The 19,834-nt window shown below is 35.5% G+C and overlaps 3 protein-coding genes across 4 annotated transcripts; 1 reads left to right on the top strand and 2 right to left on the bottom strand.

Moving 5' to 3' along the window:
* The first annotated feature begins 52 nt into the window (after nucleotides 1-52).
* On the top strand, nucleotides 53-3,107 carry LOC119076188 (peptidylprolyl isomerase domain and WD repeat-containing protein 1). Of its 2 annotated transcripts, none has more exons than XM_037182860.1 (12): nucleotides 53-479; nucleotides 548-751; nucleotides 827-1,010; nucleotides 1,071-1,303; nucleotides 1,360-1,454; nucleotides 1,526-1,644; nucleotides 1,708-1,900; nucleotides 1,967-2,076; nucleotides 2,138-2,256; nucleotides 2,459-2,650; nucleotides 2,713-2,864; nucleotides 2,941-3,106. In XM_037182860.1, the coding sequence occupies exons 1-12, from the start codon at nucleotides 164-166 to the stop codon at nucleotides 3,082-3,084; spliced, it is 2,061 nt and encodes a 686-aa protein (XP_037038755.1). In that variant the 5' UTR covers nucleotides 53-163; the 3' UTR covers nucleotides 3,085-3,106. The 2 variants fall into 2 exon arrangements, with proteins under 2 accessions (XP_037038755.1, XP_037038756.1); XM_037182861.1 differs by having other exon boundaries at nucleotides 67-479; nucleotides 2,462-2,650; nucleotides 2,941-3,107.
* On the bottom strand, nucleotides 2,866-6,021 carry LOC119076600 (cilia- and flagella-associated protein 53-like). The gene is made up of 10 exons (XM_037183459.1): nucleotides 5,913-6,021; nucleotides 5,744-5,848; nucleotides 5,326-5,378; nucleotides 5,089-5,265; nucleotides 4,862-5,024; nucleotides 4,572-4,793; nucleotides 4,387-4,515; nucleotides 3,889-4,065; nucleotides 3,614-3,826; nucleotides 2,866-3,290 (listed from the first exon to the last, which is right to left on the bottom strand). The coding sequence occupies exons 1-10, from the start codon at nucleotides 5,946-5,948 to the stop codon at nucleotides 3,138-3,140; spliced, it is 1,428 nt and encodes a 475-aa protein (XP_037039354.1). The 5' UTR covers nucleotides 5,949-6,021; the 3' UTR covers nucleotides 2,866-3,137.
* Nucleotides 6,022-6,420: 399 nt separating this feature from the next.
* Nucleotides 6,421-9,859, bottom strand: LOC119077054. The gene is made up of 9 exons (XM_037184188.1): nucleotides 9,667-9,859; nucleotides 9,515-9,595; nucleotides 9,217-9,363; nucleotides 9,035-9,147; nucleotides 8,789-8,965; nucleotides 8,428-8,580; nucleotides 8,223-8,366; nucleotides 8,044-8,166; nucleotides 6,421-6,725 (listed from the first exon to the last, which is right to left on the bottom strand). The coding sequence occupies exons 1-9, from the start codon at nucleotides 9,688-9,690 to the stop codon at nucleotides 6,623-6,625; spliced, it is 1,065 nt and encodes a 354-aa protein (XP_037040083.1). The 5' UTR covers nucleotides 9,691-9,859; the 3' UTR covers nucleotides 6,421-6,622.
* Nucleotides 9,860-19,834: the final 9,975 nt, after the last annotated feature.

Below are 19,834 nucleotides of genomic sequence, written 5' to 3'. Positions count from 1 at the left end.
ACCACTGATGATGTCTGGTCGTATGGACATGTTTGGAATGGAAGCCTTTCGAAATATGACATTCCGTTTGACACACTGACAGTTGTGCGGGCTGTGCGAGATTTATAAAAAAAAACGTTTAGCAACCTTTTTCCGACTAAATTCTAATTTGAAGAGCAGAAAAATGAGTGAAAGTGAATCCGAAGATAGTTCCAGCACGAGCAGCGAAGACAGTCCTGATGAGATGGTGGAGGAAAGTACATCTCCAAAAAAACAGCATGACGATGAGCCGAAAGAACCTGATGAGAAGGTGGATGAAAGTACGTCCAAAAAAATACAACCAGACGATGATCCGAAAGAGCCTGATGAGAAGGCGGATGAAAGTACATCAAAAAAAAGACAGCATAACGATGATGCAGAAGAACCGGCCGAATCCGATGACGAATGGATTGGTCCTATGCCTACCGAAGCCGCTGCTGCTCCTGCCAAAAAGAAGAAGGGTATGTCTGTCGATAAATTAGTGTTGAAAAATACTCTTAACACTGAAGTGGAAATCGTTCAATTTCAGTGCTCCATTACGAAAAACTTTATTTGGAAAATCTGCCCAGTTCAGAGTGCTACGAAAAGAGCTACATGCATCGCGATGTGATCACTCATATCGTGGTGACGAAAACGGATTTCGTTATAACAGCTAGCATTGATGGTCACGTCAAATTTTGGAAGAAAATGGAGGAGGGAATTGAATTTGTCAAGCATTTCCGAAGTCATTTGCGTAAGTGTTGACTTTGTGCATCAAACGGTGTCAAATTTTGGGTAAATTTACTTAAAATGTAAAATTTTCTTACAGAACCGATCAATGCGCTAACAACAAATCCGAATGGAACGTATCTGGCCACAGCTTCAGCCGACAAAAGTATGAAGGTTTTTGATGTCATCAACTTTGATATGATAAACATGATCAAACTGGATTATATTCCAATGTGCGCTGAGTGGATACATTCGGCAGGCGATGCCATTGCAAGCATAGCTGTGTAAGTATTTCACAAAATTGGCTCAAATCTATTGTATTGAACAAAAACAATTCTCTTCAGATCCGACCACGATTCGGCAAAGATTTACATCTACGATGGCCAAGGAACCAGCACTCCTCTACACGTTCTTGAAAAACTCCATACGAAACCCGTTTGTATGATACGGTACAATGTAACATTTGATGTGGTTGTCTCTGTCGATCAAGCAGGAATTCTAGAGTACTGGACTGGTCCCAAACAGGACTATAAATTCCCATCGAAGTTGGTGTCATTCGAATCAAAGTTGGATACGAGTAAGAAGTTGAGATCTTGTCGTCTCTTCGTTTTTTTTCTCACAATTTACTCCTAGGCTTGTATGAATTCGCTAAAAGCAAGACGATTGTTAGTGGCCTGGCCTTTTCGAACGATGGGAAAAAATTTGCAACTCTCTCTACAGACCGGAAAGTATGGCTTTATCCTGATAGTCTTTAATCGTAAATAATTTACTGATAGTGCCCATTGCCCATACGTTGTAGGTCCGTGTCTTCACATTCCTCAGCGGCAAACTGATTCGTGTATTCGATGAAACCCTAGCCCGTTACTCCGACAAGCAGCATACGAATCAAGCGATTCCCAACATGGAATTTGGACGAAGGTAGAAATCCACCACTCGTCCTATTCACAATGTTGCAGCCTAATTTTACATAATTGTTTTCAGAATGGCTAACGAAAGGGATCTAGAAAAATCAGATTCCTTGGTTCACTCGAACATTGTGTTCGACTGCAGCGGACATTTTATAATTTACTCAACAATGGTCGGGGTAAAAATGGTCAACATAACAACCAATCGATGCGTTCAGATCATTGGAAAGGGCGACAATTTGCGACCTTTACATGTTGCACTGTTTCAGGTGAGACATCCCTTTCCAGTTTTTCATTATCAGTGAAGTAGACGTGACTGTAAAATTTGATTTTAGGGTCGAGCGAAACGATCGAAGGCAGCAATAACACTCGAGCAAGAGGCGTCACACAATCCAACGCTTCAGTCGCAGAGCAGTGATCCAACAATATTTTGCACAGCATACAAGTAATGTGAATTAAAATTAGTATTTTTGTGACGAAATTCCACAGCCGTTTGTGCCTTTCAGAAAGCAGCGATTCTATTTGTACTCAAGACGGTTACCATCAGACTTACAGGATATCGACAGAGATGTGTTCAACGAGAAACCATCCAAAGAAGACATTATTGCTGTACCTGAAGGACAAGGTTTGTTTTTGCTTTTAATGCTTTGGAATCGTATTATGATCTAAGAATTTATTCATTTTTGCTATTGCCTCCATCCACCTAAGAAGAAGGTACTTGTGTCGTCACTTTGAGATTTGATATTAATAGACTAAGCATTTGGTCGTTGTGTTCTACTCACCTAACATCTAACTTGATCATTAACTGTTCAAATTGTTTCCCCTAAAAGGTGTCCAACGTATCTACAATTCGGCAACCATACACACCACTCATGGAGACATTCACATGAAACTATTCGCATCCGAATGTCCGAAAACCGTGGAAAATTTCTGCGTCCACAGCAAGAATGGTTACTACAACAATCACATTTTCCATCGTGTGATCAAAGGTTTCATGATACAAACTGGTGATCCTACAGGTTGGCGGTGTTTTTGTCGATTTTTCTTTCTCGATTTGTGTTGTTAATCGAATTTATCGTAGGAACTGGCACGGGTGGCACGTCCATTTGGGGCGGAGATTTTAAGGACGAGTTCGTTTCGACGCTAAAACATGATCGACCATATACCGTTAGTATGGCGAACGCAGGAGCAAACACAAACGGAAGTCAATTCTTTATAACTGTATTGCCCACGGTTAGTGTGAACCACAATTTATTTATCCTTTCGCTTAATTACAGTTTTATCAACGAATTTTGTTCTTCATTTATAGCCTTGGTTGGACAATAAGCATACGGTGTTCGGTCGCGTCATCAAAGGAATGGAAGTGTGTCAAAACATTTGTAATTCAAAGACCAATCCCAAAACGGACAAGCCTTACGACGATATAAAAATCATTTCAATAAATTTAAGTTGAAAATGTTGTATGAGCACACGAAGAACATGTGTTTTGATTGCTGAGTTCGTCCATCAATTTTTGGAGTTCAAAATGGCCTGGAAGTTTGGATGCACCGGATAGATTTCGTGCATGCGTCCGAGATTATTTTTTATCAACTCCGTTTTGTGGGCTTCCTCCTTTGCTATGATTTCCGTTAATTTATTAGAAGAAGTTGCAGCCTTAAGCTAAGAATCAGACAAACATTTTTAAGTGAAAAACAATTTGAGTCCTGGTGAGTAGCATCAAAATATTAACAAAGTACCGGACGAGTGGTGGGGAACCAGAACGTTATGCAGAACGTCAATCAATTTTTCATGCCTTGGACACAAAATTAGGAATATTTCTCGTAATTGAAGCCCTCAGCATGAAAACTTGCATACGCATCTGTTGAGGACGGTTAATTTTAGGCACTTCCGCTTGACGCCCTTCCTTTTTTCGGGCTACAACTCGCGACATTGCCTAAAATATACCGTCCACCACGAATATGTAAAAACCGTGCCTTCATTACCTTGTCCAATTTCTCGTAATTGCTCTGAGCCCTCAACTCCTGACCATATTTTAACCGGTCATTCTTTTTCTCTTTACGCAATTCCCTTTCTATGTACGCACTGTTAGCAAACATTTCGGCAGCCTCAATAATCTCATTATTTCTTTGGCTTTTTTCTTCGAGCATTTGTCGCCTTCTAACCACAATTTGTTTCCGACGTTCTTCGTAAATGCTCTGTAAAGAACCGAGAAAACCAACAGATCAATAGACGAAAAAGTCCTACTCTCGCATTTTACTTTGTAAAACTCATCTCGCTGTTGAGTGAAATAATTTCGATTCTTCAAATATTCGTTGGTCTTTCCGCTGTGCATGCTTTCGGTAAGACTGTCCCTTTCCCGTTCAACCTTGGTCTTGTTTTCCTCCATTTTTTTCATGTAACCAAGAAATTGTAAACTTTCTTTCATGTTTTGTCTCTGAAATAATGTTAATCGAATCGAAATCTTTTCAGAAACGGATAATATCGACGGCTATAAGTAAAATAAGCGATTAACTCTGGCTGTTATTGCGTAGGGAAATGATTGTTTAAACCAGTGAAGTAATAGATCAGATTAGCATAACTAGACAATACGACAGTGGATTGAATGACTAATCTATCTAACTCTCTCTTTCGCAACAAATTGGAGAGTGAGTTAGATAGATTTGGGTTATTCAAGCAACTGAAAAGGAACAGCAGAGACAGGATACGCTTACGTACTTTAAGGGCTTGAATTTGTAAAAAAAAATTATTGAGTTACCTTCTCCATACGCGCGTTCTGCTTTTCTATTCTCAATTCATTTGTGATTTTATCAATCGCTGCTAAGTCATGCAGAATTTCCCCCTCCCTAATTGTCTTTTTGGTCCGATCATTTTCTGCTTGTTGTGCCTACAAATTGAGTTGGTGATTTAGCCGCACACGAATTTCTTATCAATATATCTAACCAATAGATCCTGGGCTAACTGAATTTGCTTCCTTTTGTTTTCCATAAATAGATCCTGTTCGCTAGGCTCATCGCCAAACACTTTTCCGCAATGCATCGTGTCAGCTTCATATTCAACCTGATCACGAATTTCGTTTTTCTCCAACATTTGCTTTCGTAAAAATTGCTGGTCGTTCAAATTTCGGTTCCGACTGACTAGGAATTCGTCGAATTCTCTCTGTGTCTAAATTCGACAGTATTACTAACTATCATCGGTCACTTGTAGGTGAAATATAAAGTCTACTGACTTACCATTTGATTGAAAACCTGTTTCTGAACTTCATCCCATAAACGTTCCCGATCAAGTTCTTCAGCTTTTTTCAAGGTGTTATCGAAAATTTGTAGCTGTTGGCAATTTTTACATTCATCTTGCAATTTCTGTCTGAGGTACGGTCGGATTTCATCGCAACTGTTTCTAAATGTTTTGGGATAAGGTAAAATGTGGTAGGAGAAATGATTAACAACAAATGACCACCAACATTAGTCGCTGCACCCTCATTTCCTCTACGAATTTCAGCCGCTGCCTTTCCCTTTCCGATTTTAGACCTAATAGTCGATTCTCTCGCGATTTAAAATTTTCCTCAGTTTTGTTTCTGTGGTTGTCAACAAGCTCTTGTTCGTACAGTGTTGCTTCCGTGGATAAAAGATCTCGGAGGCTAATTAAAATTGGAAAAGAATTTTTAGGTTTTCCGATAAAAAGTTTGTTTTTAACCAACCGTTCCCTCTTCTGTTGGAGACTTTCTTCTTTAGACCGGCTCAACTGCTTAGCCTGAAACGAGGGTGGATGGGGTGAATACATGGAATACTGGGAATGTGTGTATAATACATTCTAATTTGAACTGTATTTCCGCCCATAAAACGTATCAAGAATAGCGATGCACACGCTTTATGATGTCAAAAGCTAAAGCTAATATCCGAATTTATTGAATTCACCTAATCCGAATACACGTCTAATGAAATTATTACACACATTAGCTAAATGTTCAACATATTTCAGGATTTAGAATGATTAAAATTGCAATTTTACATAATCAACCACTATTATGCCGTTCGCACACAGTAATGAAAGGCAAAGTAATTAATCGGTTAACAAAGAAGGCATAATATGAACAATAAATAATCAATAGAATATACCAGGCTTTGTGCTTTTCCAGACTTCACTCGCCGGTCCGTGATAGCAATAAATTGATTTTGGCATACAGTATTTGCATCGGAACGAATACTTTCCATATACGAATTCTGAAATCATATCCAAAATACTTTGTGAAATTGCAGCACCGTAATTCAATGAAATGAAAACCACCTTAACAGAATTTATTTGTGCCCGACGTAGAGGCATTTTCGGTAAATAGAAATTTCCAACTGAAATTCCGATGCAAAATAGAGTTTTTGTGTTGCCTAGACTTATATTATGTAATCGATCAAACAATGTTCACATGATGTGGTGGTTACTTCCCGGTATATCGACCCATTTTTCGTGTCTATTCACTGTTAACCTTCCACTGACGGTAAAAGCATAATCATAATCTCGAATGGATGCGAATTCTTTTCATTCATTTCGTTTAACTTCAATTAAGCTCTGTATGAACAGTAACGAGCTTACTGGTCTTTGTCGCTGTTAACGATAACAGATGAACTGTATTAAAACAACGCACTTGACGCATGAGTGGTACTCTAAATAGAGTACTGAAACTGGACAGTGAATCAAATCTTGGCTCCGTAAAAAGATATGGAAAAAATGTCATCCAAAGTTTGGCAGCTGTCACTAGAAGTTACTTGAAGTGCGTTGATTAAAAACGAAAAATGCAACAAAGGGTTAAATACAAAACAAAAATTTTATTAGCATCATTTTTGCGTTGCAAAATGTCCAAATTTAAATATTTCAAATAGAATGTGGTTAATCAGAAAGTTATTAATTATATAACGGATAATTAACGCATTTTTCTTGGGACAATTCGTAATGAACTTTACGTATTACAATATACTTGGAACGTGTTAACATTATTGTTTTTCTCAATAGACAAATAGAAAATCATTTTTATCGAAACCAGCTGAATTTCCGTTGTAGCGAACAACAAAGTTCTTGCCGTCATAGTGCATTGACTGGTCTTGGGATCTGGAAAAGGAAAATTTATTGAAAAGTTTGACCTTCTAACTTTTTGTGTTATTTTACGATGTGGATTGATTAAACTTTATCTATTAACCTTATGGAAACGGTTAGTGAAAATCCATAAGTCTCTTCAGCTGTTTTTGCCGATTTTTCCGTTTCAGACTTTTGAAAGTTTTCTTTTCTTTTGGAGAATATAAGAAACCTCAATTTACATATTACAAAAGCAAGGTAAATCATCCTTAGGTCCTATTTTTGAGAATTTTAATTCTGGAAAATTCTAGAAAAGTTCCGTAAAAATTTAGAATTTTTTCAGAATTATTCAGTTCTGAAATTCACAAAAATTGTTCTGATCGGCTCTCAGTCCAATATACAACCCTTCCCCATCAGTTCCCCCTGCTGGTGAATTTTACGAGTAGCGGGTGTACTAACATAAAAATCTGTTATGTGGGCAATCACCAGCACTGCAAATGAGGTATCAATGGAAAGCTTAGATAATGTACGCTATAACTAGAATGTTAGGTTCACAATAACCGTCATCAGTACCAACCCAGAAATGTCTGAAGCTCACACTGGTTTCGAAATTTTTTGTACATTTTTAACATATATCAATGAATGTTCTCAATCCTAGCATGACCTGAAAGTACTTGACCTCAGCTTTCCAACGAGCCCACTCTCACCTGCATCGCTCACATTTAGCGGCCAAAAAATTTGTCTAAAAAACAACCTTTTCTACCTTTAAAGATCTTCCACCAGCAACTAGATGTAGCTCGAGACTATCTGAGGCCTGTTCTGAGGTCTACTGGCAAAGACCTTTCAAACCATTGCATTCTTTAGACTGTCGTGCGTGTATTAGTTCCATTTAAGGACCACAACAATTTTAATATAGCTCGATTTCCTAACCATTTTGTGAACTCATTCTTTAGAGTGTTTGAATAGAATGCCAAAAAGACTGTCACACATCGGACTCAGTTAAATTACCATACAAATTTTGACGGGTTCGATATAATCTACAGTAATTAACAACCTCTATCTTACTCACTGGCACACTACCATTTGTAGAACACATGGGCCTACGCTAAGATTGCCGATTGGGGTTCGATCAAACTCAATCTTACGCTAATTTTGAAAATGATGGGATGGCTGTATTGTGAGTAGTTCTTGCAAAAGATTTCAAGTCATGCATTCTGTTGACTTTGTGAAGAAGACTCTAACTGAAGACTACTTGATTCTTCGTTGATCTTGGACCTAATCTGTCTTACTTACTGTCATCGATACAATGTGAATTGTGTAATATTCTAATCATCGAACTCTTGCGCATACAAACCTTACGAAAAGATGTGATGAGTGCTGTGAAGATGCTGTACAATGTATGTGCGACGTTGATAATGTGAATGAAGAATTCATTGGACTTGCACGTATTTTGAATGGCAAACTCATTCGCGCCACCCTGAAAGTATACAATGTTTAAGAAGGTGGAAAGAAATCAAGAAAAATGAGACTTACGTGACAAGCCCGTCTTTCATTTGCCAGATTCGGAAATCGTTAATTGTTATCACGTCCATTCCATCGTCAGTGCACTTTTTAACAGATGCTTTTCGAATGAAATGCAATGCTTCTTCATTGCATCCAGGTCCATGCTTGGATTTTCTGATTGAATTAAAATTAAATTTAAAATAAAAATCAAACATAGTGCACACCAGTCAGTTACCCGAAAAACACAGCGGAAGTGCTGTCATGAGTCAGCTTAGTAAAATGGTTGTCACTTTGTCTAGTTCCAATCGGATCCAATGTAAAAGCTTCCAGTTCAACCAATACGCCGTTCGTAAAGGTAATGTCATTGCCACTCATCGTCGCATATCTCCTAATTAAGATTCGAAACATTTGCTTATTGAATGTGCCGAGAGCATCGGTAAATTCTAGATATATGCGCCGACTGGCACCGATTTTTTTGTTAAAAATGACATCATTTTGCGTCGACTATTGATTGAATTTGCATCGAAATCATGCCGAGGCGATCAGCGAAAATTGATCGGCGCACATATCTAGTAAATTCTGATTTGGTAACATACGCATTTTTAGGGTTTTGACTTAGATCGGTGGTAACGATTTGCACCGTGTTATTAATCTGCAAAACCATTCCATTTGTATGCTTAATTGCGGATTCTTGGCCTGTGTTCGAAAGCGCTATAACGATCTGACCAGCATTGCTCGTCAAGCGAAAGGAATTGTCAACAGTTACATCAATTCTGTATAAACACACGCAAAAGTCAAAAAGAGAGTAGTCACAATTCCTAACTCTAAATGGATTAGCTTACTGTATTCCGTGGCGTAGCGAAATATGGATTACACCGTCACTGCTTGTAAATATGGACGAGTTTCGGTAAAATGAATTTTCAACATCGTCACGGTTTTGCATTCGTGACGACACCTTACGATAATAAAGTACAATGAAAAAGTAGTAAAAGATCTCAATGAATGCGGAAACATTAGCACCTACCACAGTGCTTTGTGACATAGATGGTGGGTGATAGGTCGGTTTGTAGTATTGTCTCAATGGTTGAATTGAATTGTGATTTGTCAAAATATTTGGTTGAAAATGACGAGATGATGAGTGTCTTGCATTGATCGAACCAGCAGATTTCTTCTGAAATTTCAAATCATTTTCTTGTTAGCTCCAGACAATGTGATTAAAGGTCACAATTCTAAAACTTGCTGCACTTCTACACTTGAAACCCATTTAACAGTTATGGAATAGTAGAAAATGAGTTCCATAAAAATTGGAACGTAATATTTACGCAAAACACAGCTTCATTCTCGAGCATCGTGTTGTCCAATTTCGCAGGCGTGCTGCTTTCTTTGCAGCTACCGTTCATTTCCTAAAAAAATCAATTGTTTGGCTGGTTATCAAAATTTACACTCAATTAGCAAATATATTTAATTAATTAACCTTCCACTTCGATTGAGAATTCATTTCGCACAATATTTTAAAAGTTTTTTTTTACAATTTTTGACGAGAGAACGTAACAAATCGAACAGCGAAACTGATATGAATTTTATTATTGTTCTCTGCGCTGTTTTTGTCAAGCCTTTGGATGGGGGTATAATAGATTTGAACGTTATTGTGCAAAACTTGTTTTGAGTTGTGGAAAGTTTGAAAAAATTGCCTTGTTAGTACTAGTAGGCAATCCAATGCATTGCTGACGATTGGATATCACCGACGCACTTCAAGCAAAAGTGATCATAGTCTACAACTGACAAATAGAGTCCAATTTTTTATGACATTGTTTATTTTTGCAGTAACTTATTTAAACTACCACTCATGCTTGAAGTGTGTTCTTTCTTACACGTTGAATCAGAAATATATTTTACATGCTTACGGGTCGAAAATCGCTCTCTTCATCGAATTTCATGAACTTTCGACGCCCACATGACAAAAAATGTTATTGCAAAACTCTGGATAAAAGTTGAAACGTCTCGTTTTCGTGTATTTATTGACCTCGGCTTCGCCTCGGATCAACAAAATTCACAAGTCAACTCTACTTTCCAGTTTTTTATTCCTTTTTCATGTAAATAACCACTGAATCATAGCCCTCTAGCAATTGAGAAAGTCGAAAGACTCGAAAACAGTTTTTTTCGCTCTAGTGTGGTTATGTTGATTACGTAATTGAAAATTTGTAAACGTAGGTACATATTTTACATGCTGATGCACAGTAGTGGTTTGCAAGGGTAAACCATCTGAAAAACAGCTGAAGCCAATTTATCTGACTGACGTTCCCTGCAACTCATGAGAGATGTCTCTTCAGATTTGTTTGAAAAACTCTCAAATGCGATAGACACACTGGCACTGTATTATTTTTTCGGTAGCGAAAGTTCATGTTTAGATGCCACTGACATGATAGAAATTATGAAACTACCTCCGAATCAATCAACTCTAGACTTTTAGTAAATTTTAGCAAGTTTCGCAATACTCTCTATTTTTTAAGGTAGCAAAAGTGTCAAGTACCCTTTGGAATTTACATGGTAAATTACAGCGTAGTCAGTCAAAATACAGTGTTAAAAGAGAGTCGAAATTTTGACATATCATCCATCGAGATCAGTTGAATTAACTGGTTTTTTTCCCTTTTTACATACAAATTATGACATATCACCCATCGAGCTCAGTTAAATGAACTGGTTTTTTACCCTGTTTTTACGTTCTTTTAACACTGTATACAAAGAAATAAGGTGTCAATTTGACACAGAGAGCTGAGAGTTTGTTTGCTAGATAGACTATTGAAGTTTCGGCAATCGTAGTAAATTCGATATTTATCAACGCACTTCAAGGATGAGCGGTACTCTAAATAGGGTACTGAAACTGTACAGTGTGTCATACAACTGTGAAACACTGTAAAAAACAGTTTCATACAAAATAGTACTCTATTTGGCAGCTGTCGACTATGATCACCTTTGCTTGAAGTGCGTTGGATTTATTTATATGAGGACATTATCGCTTTCGCTGTAGATATTAGTGTTTGTAAATAAAATTGACACATAATCTTTTACTTCATTTGTTTAAACATATTTGTCGCATAAGAACGTATTCGGCAGAACAAATCGCTTATTTTAGTTGTCGCAATCTATAACCAGATAAGTAGAAGGTTAATGTAACGCTCGCTAAATATTCTCTTTTTCATAGGCCCTGATTTGGTAGAAAAACTCGTTATCTTCCTACAGCAAACGTATTGAACAAAGAAAGTGTCGTTCAATCCAGAAAATTTTGTTTAAAAAAAAAACATTTCCTTTTCGCATTAACATATAAATAGAGTCAAGCATTCAGTCACTTTCTCCATTGAACGATAGCTCAATTTTCGATCGAAGCATAGCTAAAAACCATTATTATTCATTCCCATAAGACACGTGCTTTACAATCGACATCCGAAATCGGATGAAAAATTTCCAGTACAAGGTCACGAATCACAGTCAAACCGAAAACTAAATCAAAAAAACATTTTTCACATCCTTTTGGCCCATAAACAATTCAAATGTGAAACTTTGGTGAAAACTTCCGTTGAAAGAAAGTAAGAAAAAACCCCACCATATAATCTGACGGGAAAAAAGTAATAAAAATCGTCGGCAGTAAAAGAACTTTGACTTCGCAAATATATTCTCTCTGTTCGCAACAAACAACTCAATGTTTCATTTCATCTCGTAATGTTGTTATATGTCCTCGATTTTGAATTTATCCAAAATAAATGCTTTGATTTTACTTCACACACTTTTCGTGTGACGATATATATAAATCGTATACCATTTGCCAAGTCGTAAAGCAATGAATACCATGCAAATACAACGAAAATGCATAGATATATTTCATATGTCAGACACCGCAATTGTATACAATTTACAGCATCCTGAAGTGGCTTAAGAAGACCTACCTAAATAATATCAGCGTGACTATTTTCCTTCACGTATATTTTTACACATTTGTATACATTTTGGAATATAATACGCCGCCGTACACCCGATATCTGTATGAACGAACATTTATGGTCCCGATCTATAATGCCACAAAATTGTATGAATTTCTGTAGTAGTTTTACGTTTGTCGTTTTTACGTGCTATATAAACATTCTACACCCAATCCTACACCAAATGGCTAAAACGGTATAAATTCTCGTTTTATTCAAAAGTCTTTTCTGTATTACCGCATACACCGACCATTGAATAAAACGCTTCAGAAATAGAGCCATCCTTACTATCCAAAGTATCTGGTTTTATGCTATATGTGTCATTGTGGAATTGAATAGAATGGAATTATAGCAAGTATTGTTGAAAATATGAAAATTATAATATTTTGTCTTTGGGAATATTTTACGTTCTGTATTTTGCAAATTTATTGTTTGCCTTTGTGGCTTTAAGCTTGGAAATCTTTGGCTGCGCTTAATAAAATGCAAAACAAACAAATAAAATTTTCATTAATTTTTGTAAATTGGATGAATTCAAGCAACTGTACAAACTTATTGAATTAGATGTGGAAATGATAGAAGCGTGTAGTGTATGCATGAATATGAAATATTCGTTTGTCCATAACTGTTTCACTATGTTAGATTTATTTCATCTATTATCCTATCCCTTGTCACCATCCCTGTACTGCTTGTCATATGTTATAACCAACACTGACGGAAAGAAGTGATGAGGTCTGGCTTATGTTCTTTTATAATAATATGTAGGTCAAAACAAAAATGAAATAAGATATATTATGCACCTGTGTCCAAATGTTTATTTTGACGAGTTGGTGATTGTGATCCTAAGCCGAAGGTACGGATCATGATCCAACTCGTCAAAATAAACGTTTGGACAGAGGTGCATATCATTATTTATTTGTCGATGCAAAGATAAACCCAAACTCCTCTCCGAGCTGATGCATAATGTTAGTTTAAACACACAGAGACATATAAAAGATTTTACTCACTGCACCATCGGAAAATGAGTCATTATTTCTTTGCCTTGTGCGTTAAAACTCATTGGCTTAGAGTGAGTAAAATGACTTACGTAATTGTTCGGAAAAAAAGTTCTAAACAAGGACGTAATTCAATATTGTTTGATGCACCTCCGAAAACTAGTTTTACTACACCGACACTAGCTAGTTTTCTAATTTATTTTTGATGGATTTCAGTAATGAATCGTATGATAATCAACATTGCTAGCTATTACCTCAGTCTGTTGATAGTAAGGTTTATCAGCAACTAAATAAAACATTCACTCGATGTTCTCCAATCAAAGTCTTAGTCAAATTTAAATTCTTTCTTACACAGAGTCCATAAATTCTGGTAGTAAAAAACCAAAAAAGGAAAGAAATATGACTCATATGACCCACTTCATTGCAAACGCACGGATATTTATATACGTTCATACAAAATTGATCTTATTTCACTCAGAACTATAGGAATATATATATAAATTGTCACAACCAAATAAATGTCTTTTAATTTCTTTAAAAAGATCTAAAACAATAAATTCTCCTACAACAGACGAACGAACATTTTGTTGAAATTTCATTTAAAGCTGGAACGGATACGGCAAAAAGCTAAGTGTTTATTGCCGGTGTGTTTTTAGTATGTAAATACAAAGGAATCGCTATGCGCTACTACATGTCATAGCGTCAAATAGGGATAAAAGTAAATGGCAAAAAAGAAACCCGTAGAAGCGAAAGCAGTTTAACCGTATTGTATGAGCCGGGAAAGTGAAGTTGTCTGGTTTGATGCCTCGAATTGATGGAGTCAAATGGAAACAGTTTGCCTTGGTATTTTATTAAATACGATTTGCTGAAATGAAGCGTCTGCCATTATTACAATTGTGTATATTTGTTAGATAATATCTGATTATAGAACGTTGATTGTTGACAATATAAGTGACTATATTTCTGAGGGAGTCACTACGGTATTCACATATTAATATCAAATTGGAGACACATTCAGAAATACTTTTTTCACCTAACGAGAACAGTAAACAATTTAGTTTTTGGAATTTAGATTGGTAAGCACCCTAACTATTGAGTATAGTGTGTTGTTGTATGAAAGCGTAATAAACATACATTAGCAGGAAGTTAAGTCAATATTGTTTATTATGTTTTCGTTTTGAATGACGTGACATGAACAGGAAACTGATTAATGTATCGCTAATTCCATCAATAAATACGTTCGACAAGCAAACACAATTTTGAAAAGGCTGTCTTGGGAGTAAGATAGTAAAGATAGATATAGATGAAAAATATTTCAATTAATTACACCTGAATCGATAATTTACCAGATTAAAAATATTAAAACCAATCCCGTCGTGCATGCAATGATTTATTGCCAGTTTTATCCTTATGGTTTATAATATCCCCCCAAAGGTGATTTATGTTTTATATGGGTATTGGGTATATACCGGGTACACTTCAAGAGTGGTTAAAATGATGTTCGTTCGGGAACCAGTCAGCTTTATATGTGGTCAGTAAACCGTGCTCATAATCTATTTGTTTTGATCAATTATCTTCCATAGAAAAATATTGTTTTGTGTATGGCTGATGAAGCATATAAGTATTTTATATATATTATTATGTATGTGCTACCGATGCTACCGAAGGAACATTAATGAAATGGTTTTCCGTCCATTATAATTTCGAAAATAAATGCACAGAATTAATACCGACAAACAGGGTCATTTTCGGAAAGGTAAATGAAAATTGTTTGCCTATTTGTATTAACTTACATCGATAAGATATTTCGGTGAAGTCATTTGTAAATAATATTATATATGTGAACATTACGTGCAGAATAAACGTGGCCGTGTTTAACAGTATTTAATACAAATAGACACATCACGTATCACTGTATTATTATGTCAATTCAGATGTTGGATGTGGAGTTTGTATAATAAATGATTAATATGTTAAATAGGGTGTTGAACAATTTATGCGAAAACGATGTGCGTGCATAGTTGTATAGTGTTAAATTAGTTGAAACGTTGTGTTTTGCAGGAACTTTCGTATTACTTTATTTTTAATTTAGTGAAATGTTTGAAAGTATTCACAATTTTAAATCAGTTTAAGTATTAACTGATGTATTTGCTCCAAAACATGATTTGACGTGACAAATGGTTTATAGACAAATCATGTAAATGTCTTAACGACCTCGGTTTCGCCTCGGATCAATGAGGAATGTGCTATCTTTTAAAATCGCCAATCATATCGATCACATTACTATTTTTTTCTTCATTTGTACAATGTATAGCCTAGTGTTTGACACTTAATCTATTACTTCATTCTTTTGAACATTATGTTTCAACACAACTACCTTAACATGATGAGTCGGCTTTTTTGTCATTGCTATCGATAACAGATGAATTTGTGAAGTGATAGAAGGAGACTCCTATTTTAAATAGACTTATAGCCAATATGCAGAATTGGAAATACAATACAATCAATGCTATTTATCCCACATAGGGATGGGAGACGTTCAAAATTATCGATAATATCAATCGAAAGAAATTATCGATAATCGATTAATCATATCGTTATCGATAATTTAATAATTATCGATAATTATCAAAATATCGATATTTTGATATTTATCTGAAAATTCATGATAATATACCGATATATCGGAATATATCGATAAATATCGGATTTTCGGACCGAAATATCGAATTATCGATAATCTTGATAATTATCAAAATATCAATAATTATCGATATTTCTTTGATAATTTTCGATAAAAAAAAGTCGATAATTATCGCCCATGCCTAATCCCACATGCATTACCAATGATACGATATTTACGTATGTATATGTATTATAACTTGTAAATCACATGTGGATTAAATAACATCGTTTGGATTGTATTCGTTGAGAAAACCGAAATATATTTTTCTTCGACTGTAACCGATTATTTCTTTTGGATTTGATCAAACTAATTTTGGTGTAGCGATAGATAAAAACCTAGAAAACCTAGAAGTAGATGTCCAATGTAAGGATAATATATTTGATTTTCAATATATTTCTTTTTAATCAACAAAAGTGTTCCATACTGCCACTTGTTGAATTATTTTGTTTTTTGTTTAACCTAAAACCTTAATACTCGTTCGCACAACTCCACTTTCTGTGTAACAATTAAAATCGTAATAATGGTTTTAAAAAAACTTCCATAAATTTGTATTCTCCACTCCGCTGTGTCATCATTATGGCACCAACTGTTTTATGTTACATTTTCCATCGTACGTTTCACATCAAAAAACTATTCTCTCAATTTGTTCTCTTAACAATTTTATAAAGCAGAAAAAAAAATCGCCAACGACGAAAAATAACTGCAGCTGAATATAATATACGAGAACCGAAAAAAATGTGTGTTTATAAGCTTTTTGGAAAATTTACGACCGAAGTTTAACATTTATTTTCGTACTTTAATGGTCAATAAAGCCATACAGAGCTTTAAAGTGCATTTGCCCTGTAATAACTGTAGCTACCTCAGTTTATTCAACATAATAATATGGATAGCATAACATCCTCTACGAACCCAGTAATGTGAATGTGAAGCTATTTCATATAAGCTCTATTAAGCATAGAATTTTAATTTATGAGCAGAACGATTTTACATCTAAAATTGAAATTCATAAGAAAACATTATGGGTACACGAGAGAGCATAATATATATAAAAAAAAGTTAATTGATCGCGCACAGAAAAATATAAATCTGATGTGGAGCTATTAAATGTTAATAAGAAAATGTTTCATATAGTTATCCACACAAAACACATGGGCTGCGTTTGCCAAAAAAAAGCACTAACAATGGAAGCTTAATGGATGTTTGAATTAAGTGTGCGTTGATGTAAGAATTCTTTATGAGTTGTTGAATTTATTTCGGAACGAAAAACCGAAAATAAAAAACAAAGTCACGTAGGACGTACGACAACCTTTTTTGCAATCAAACAATTCAGTTAGGCTATTCCAACAACTTAAATTCGGAATATTATATAATACAAAAAATTGTGCTCACCATGGCAAAATTATGAAGATTTTTATTTTAAATTAAAATACGAGAAAACACAACAGTATTACAGAGATTGCAATCCAATTGCGTTATTAGTACATTACTTACCAATGGGAAAAATGGGTACTTCTTACGTGCTTACCGGCTTCACACAATTGTTAAATAAGGCTACTCGATAACGTACCAATATAACAAATGCTGGAAATTGCACGTCTTTTGTGTGAAATTTACCTATCGAGGCGTAGCTGAGGTCTGTAAACACACAAGAAGTACCATTTACGCCAGTTGTTGCCAAGCAAGGTATTTTACTCAACAACTTGAGGTAAAGTTAACTTTTCCTAAAATATTTTAAAATATCGATACTTAGCGCCTATTTTTCATGTCGCTTAGGAAAAACGTTGGTCCTAGCGCATGCCAAAAGGCTTTTTTTTAGTGAATTCGATTCCGGCACTCACCTCCGGCTCGAGCTGGAAATCTCTCATTCGCTAAAAAAAGCATTTTAGCATGCGTTAGAAAAACAACTATTACCTCACGTTTTTGAGTGAAGCTGGTAAGCTAAATATGAAGTTACTAAATCTCCATGTGAATTGAATAACTTCAATTGTGATCAAACTTGTTCAGCTATACGATGGTGTAGTCTCAGTGTGCAATCACCCGGAATTCTTATTAAATTCGGATGCCGACAACGATTCTTGACTGTTTGGACCCAATTTGATAATTTTGTTGGTATGGTATTTCGGATAGGGTTCATGATGGCTGTCAGTATTCAGTGATAAACGAATTTCAAGCAGTCTTACTTCGCCGATTATTAAATCGTCAATGTACACTTGCGACGAATCACCTACGAAAAATCGATTAACGTGTTGATTATGCACAATAAAAAAAACTTACTTGCATGCCGAAATTCAAATTTGTTTTTGTCTAAAAATTGGTTTGTGCAAACCATTTCTAATAGTTGCCATAGTTTCGTTTTGGCCCCAACTCTGACAACATACAATTGATCCCGAGGTAAGTAGATTGTTATCTCTAATGTCTGCTCAAAAGTAACTGATTCATCAAGATTTTCTGTGGATCTTGACAATTCAGCTGCTCGACAAAAATTGAACCAATAAAATCAGATAAATATTTACATCAAAACTTGTTCTACTCACAATCTTTGCTTTTCTTCCCCATCAATCGATTAAGCAATGAAAATCCATTACGTACAACGCTACTCATAATACAACCTCAAAGATTATAGATGCCTACACCTATAAAAAAAATATTTGGGTATGGTACCCGTGCAGTTCTTTTTACTACACAGCTGAACATTAGTTTTCAGCATATCTGTATATTGTACGTAATTGCTGAATTTTGAACGTAATGACAGTACTATGTACATCTAAGATGTACTACTGTTCTGTTACGTTAACAAATATACTGCTACGTTAACAAATGTACTTGTCCCGAATTTGTACAGCAGAGCAGTACATGATTTGTGACAGATTCAAAGTACCATTCAGATGGACAATGTACACTATAGCTGAATGAATGCCAGTTTGAATGTAGTGGTCGTGAAAACTTCCATAATGTCAAATGAGACTAAACACTGCACGAACTTTCGAGACAATTTAGGAACTATTTGTAATTAGTAGAGGGGCATTTGGAATTCGATTCCGGCACTCACCTCCGGCTCGAGCTGGAAATCTCTCATTCGCTAAAAAAAGCATTTTAGCATGCGTTAGAAAAACAACTATTACCTCACGTTTTTGAGTGAAGCTGGTAAGCTAAATATGAAGTTACTAAATCTCCATGTGAATTGAATAACTTCAATTGTGATCAAACTTGTTCAGCTATACGATGGTGTAGTCTCAGTGTGCAATCACCCGGAATTCTTATTAAATTCGGATGCCGACAACGATTCTTGACTGTTTGGACCCAATTTGATAATTTTGTTGGTATGGTATTTCGGATAGGGTTCATGATGGCTGTCAGTATTCAGTGATAAACGAATTTCAAGCAGTCTTACTTCGCCGATTATTAAATCGTCAATGTACACTTGCGACGAATCACCTACGAAAAATCGATTAACGTGTTGATTATGCACAATAAAAAAAACTTACTTGCATGCCGAAATTCAAATTTGTTTTTGTCTAAAAATTGGTTTGTGCAAACCATTTCTAATAGTTGCCATAGTTTCGTTTTGGCCCCAACTCTGACAACATACAATTGATCCCGAGGTAAGTAGATTGTTATCTCTAATGTCTGCTCAAAAGTAACTGATTCATCAAGATTTTCTGTGGATCTTGACAATTCAGCTGCTCGACAAAAATTGAACCAATAAAATCAGATAAATATTTACATCAAAACTTGTTCTACTCACAATCTTTGCTTTTCTTCCCCATCAATCGATTAAGCAATGAAAATCCATTACGTACAACGCTACTCATAATACAACCTCAAAGATTATAGATGCCTACACCTATAAAAAAAATATTTGGGTATGGTACCCGTGCAGTTCTTTTTACTACACAGCTGAACATTAGTTTTCAGCATATCTGTATATTGTACGTAATTGCTGAATTTTGAACGTAATGACAGTACTATGTACATCTAAGATGTACTACT

Source organism: Bradysia coprophila, chromosome III, assembly GCF_014529535.1.
Source record: "Bradysia coprophila strain Holo2 chromosome III, BU_Bcop_v1, whole genome shotgun sequence".
NCBI classification, from domain to species: Eukaryota; Metazoa; Arthropoda; class Insecta; order Diptera; family Sciaridae; genus Bradysia; species Bradysia coprophila.
The sequence above is the reverse complement of the archived record's forward strand: the minus strand, read 5'-3'. Positions and strand labels throughout refer to the sequence as shown.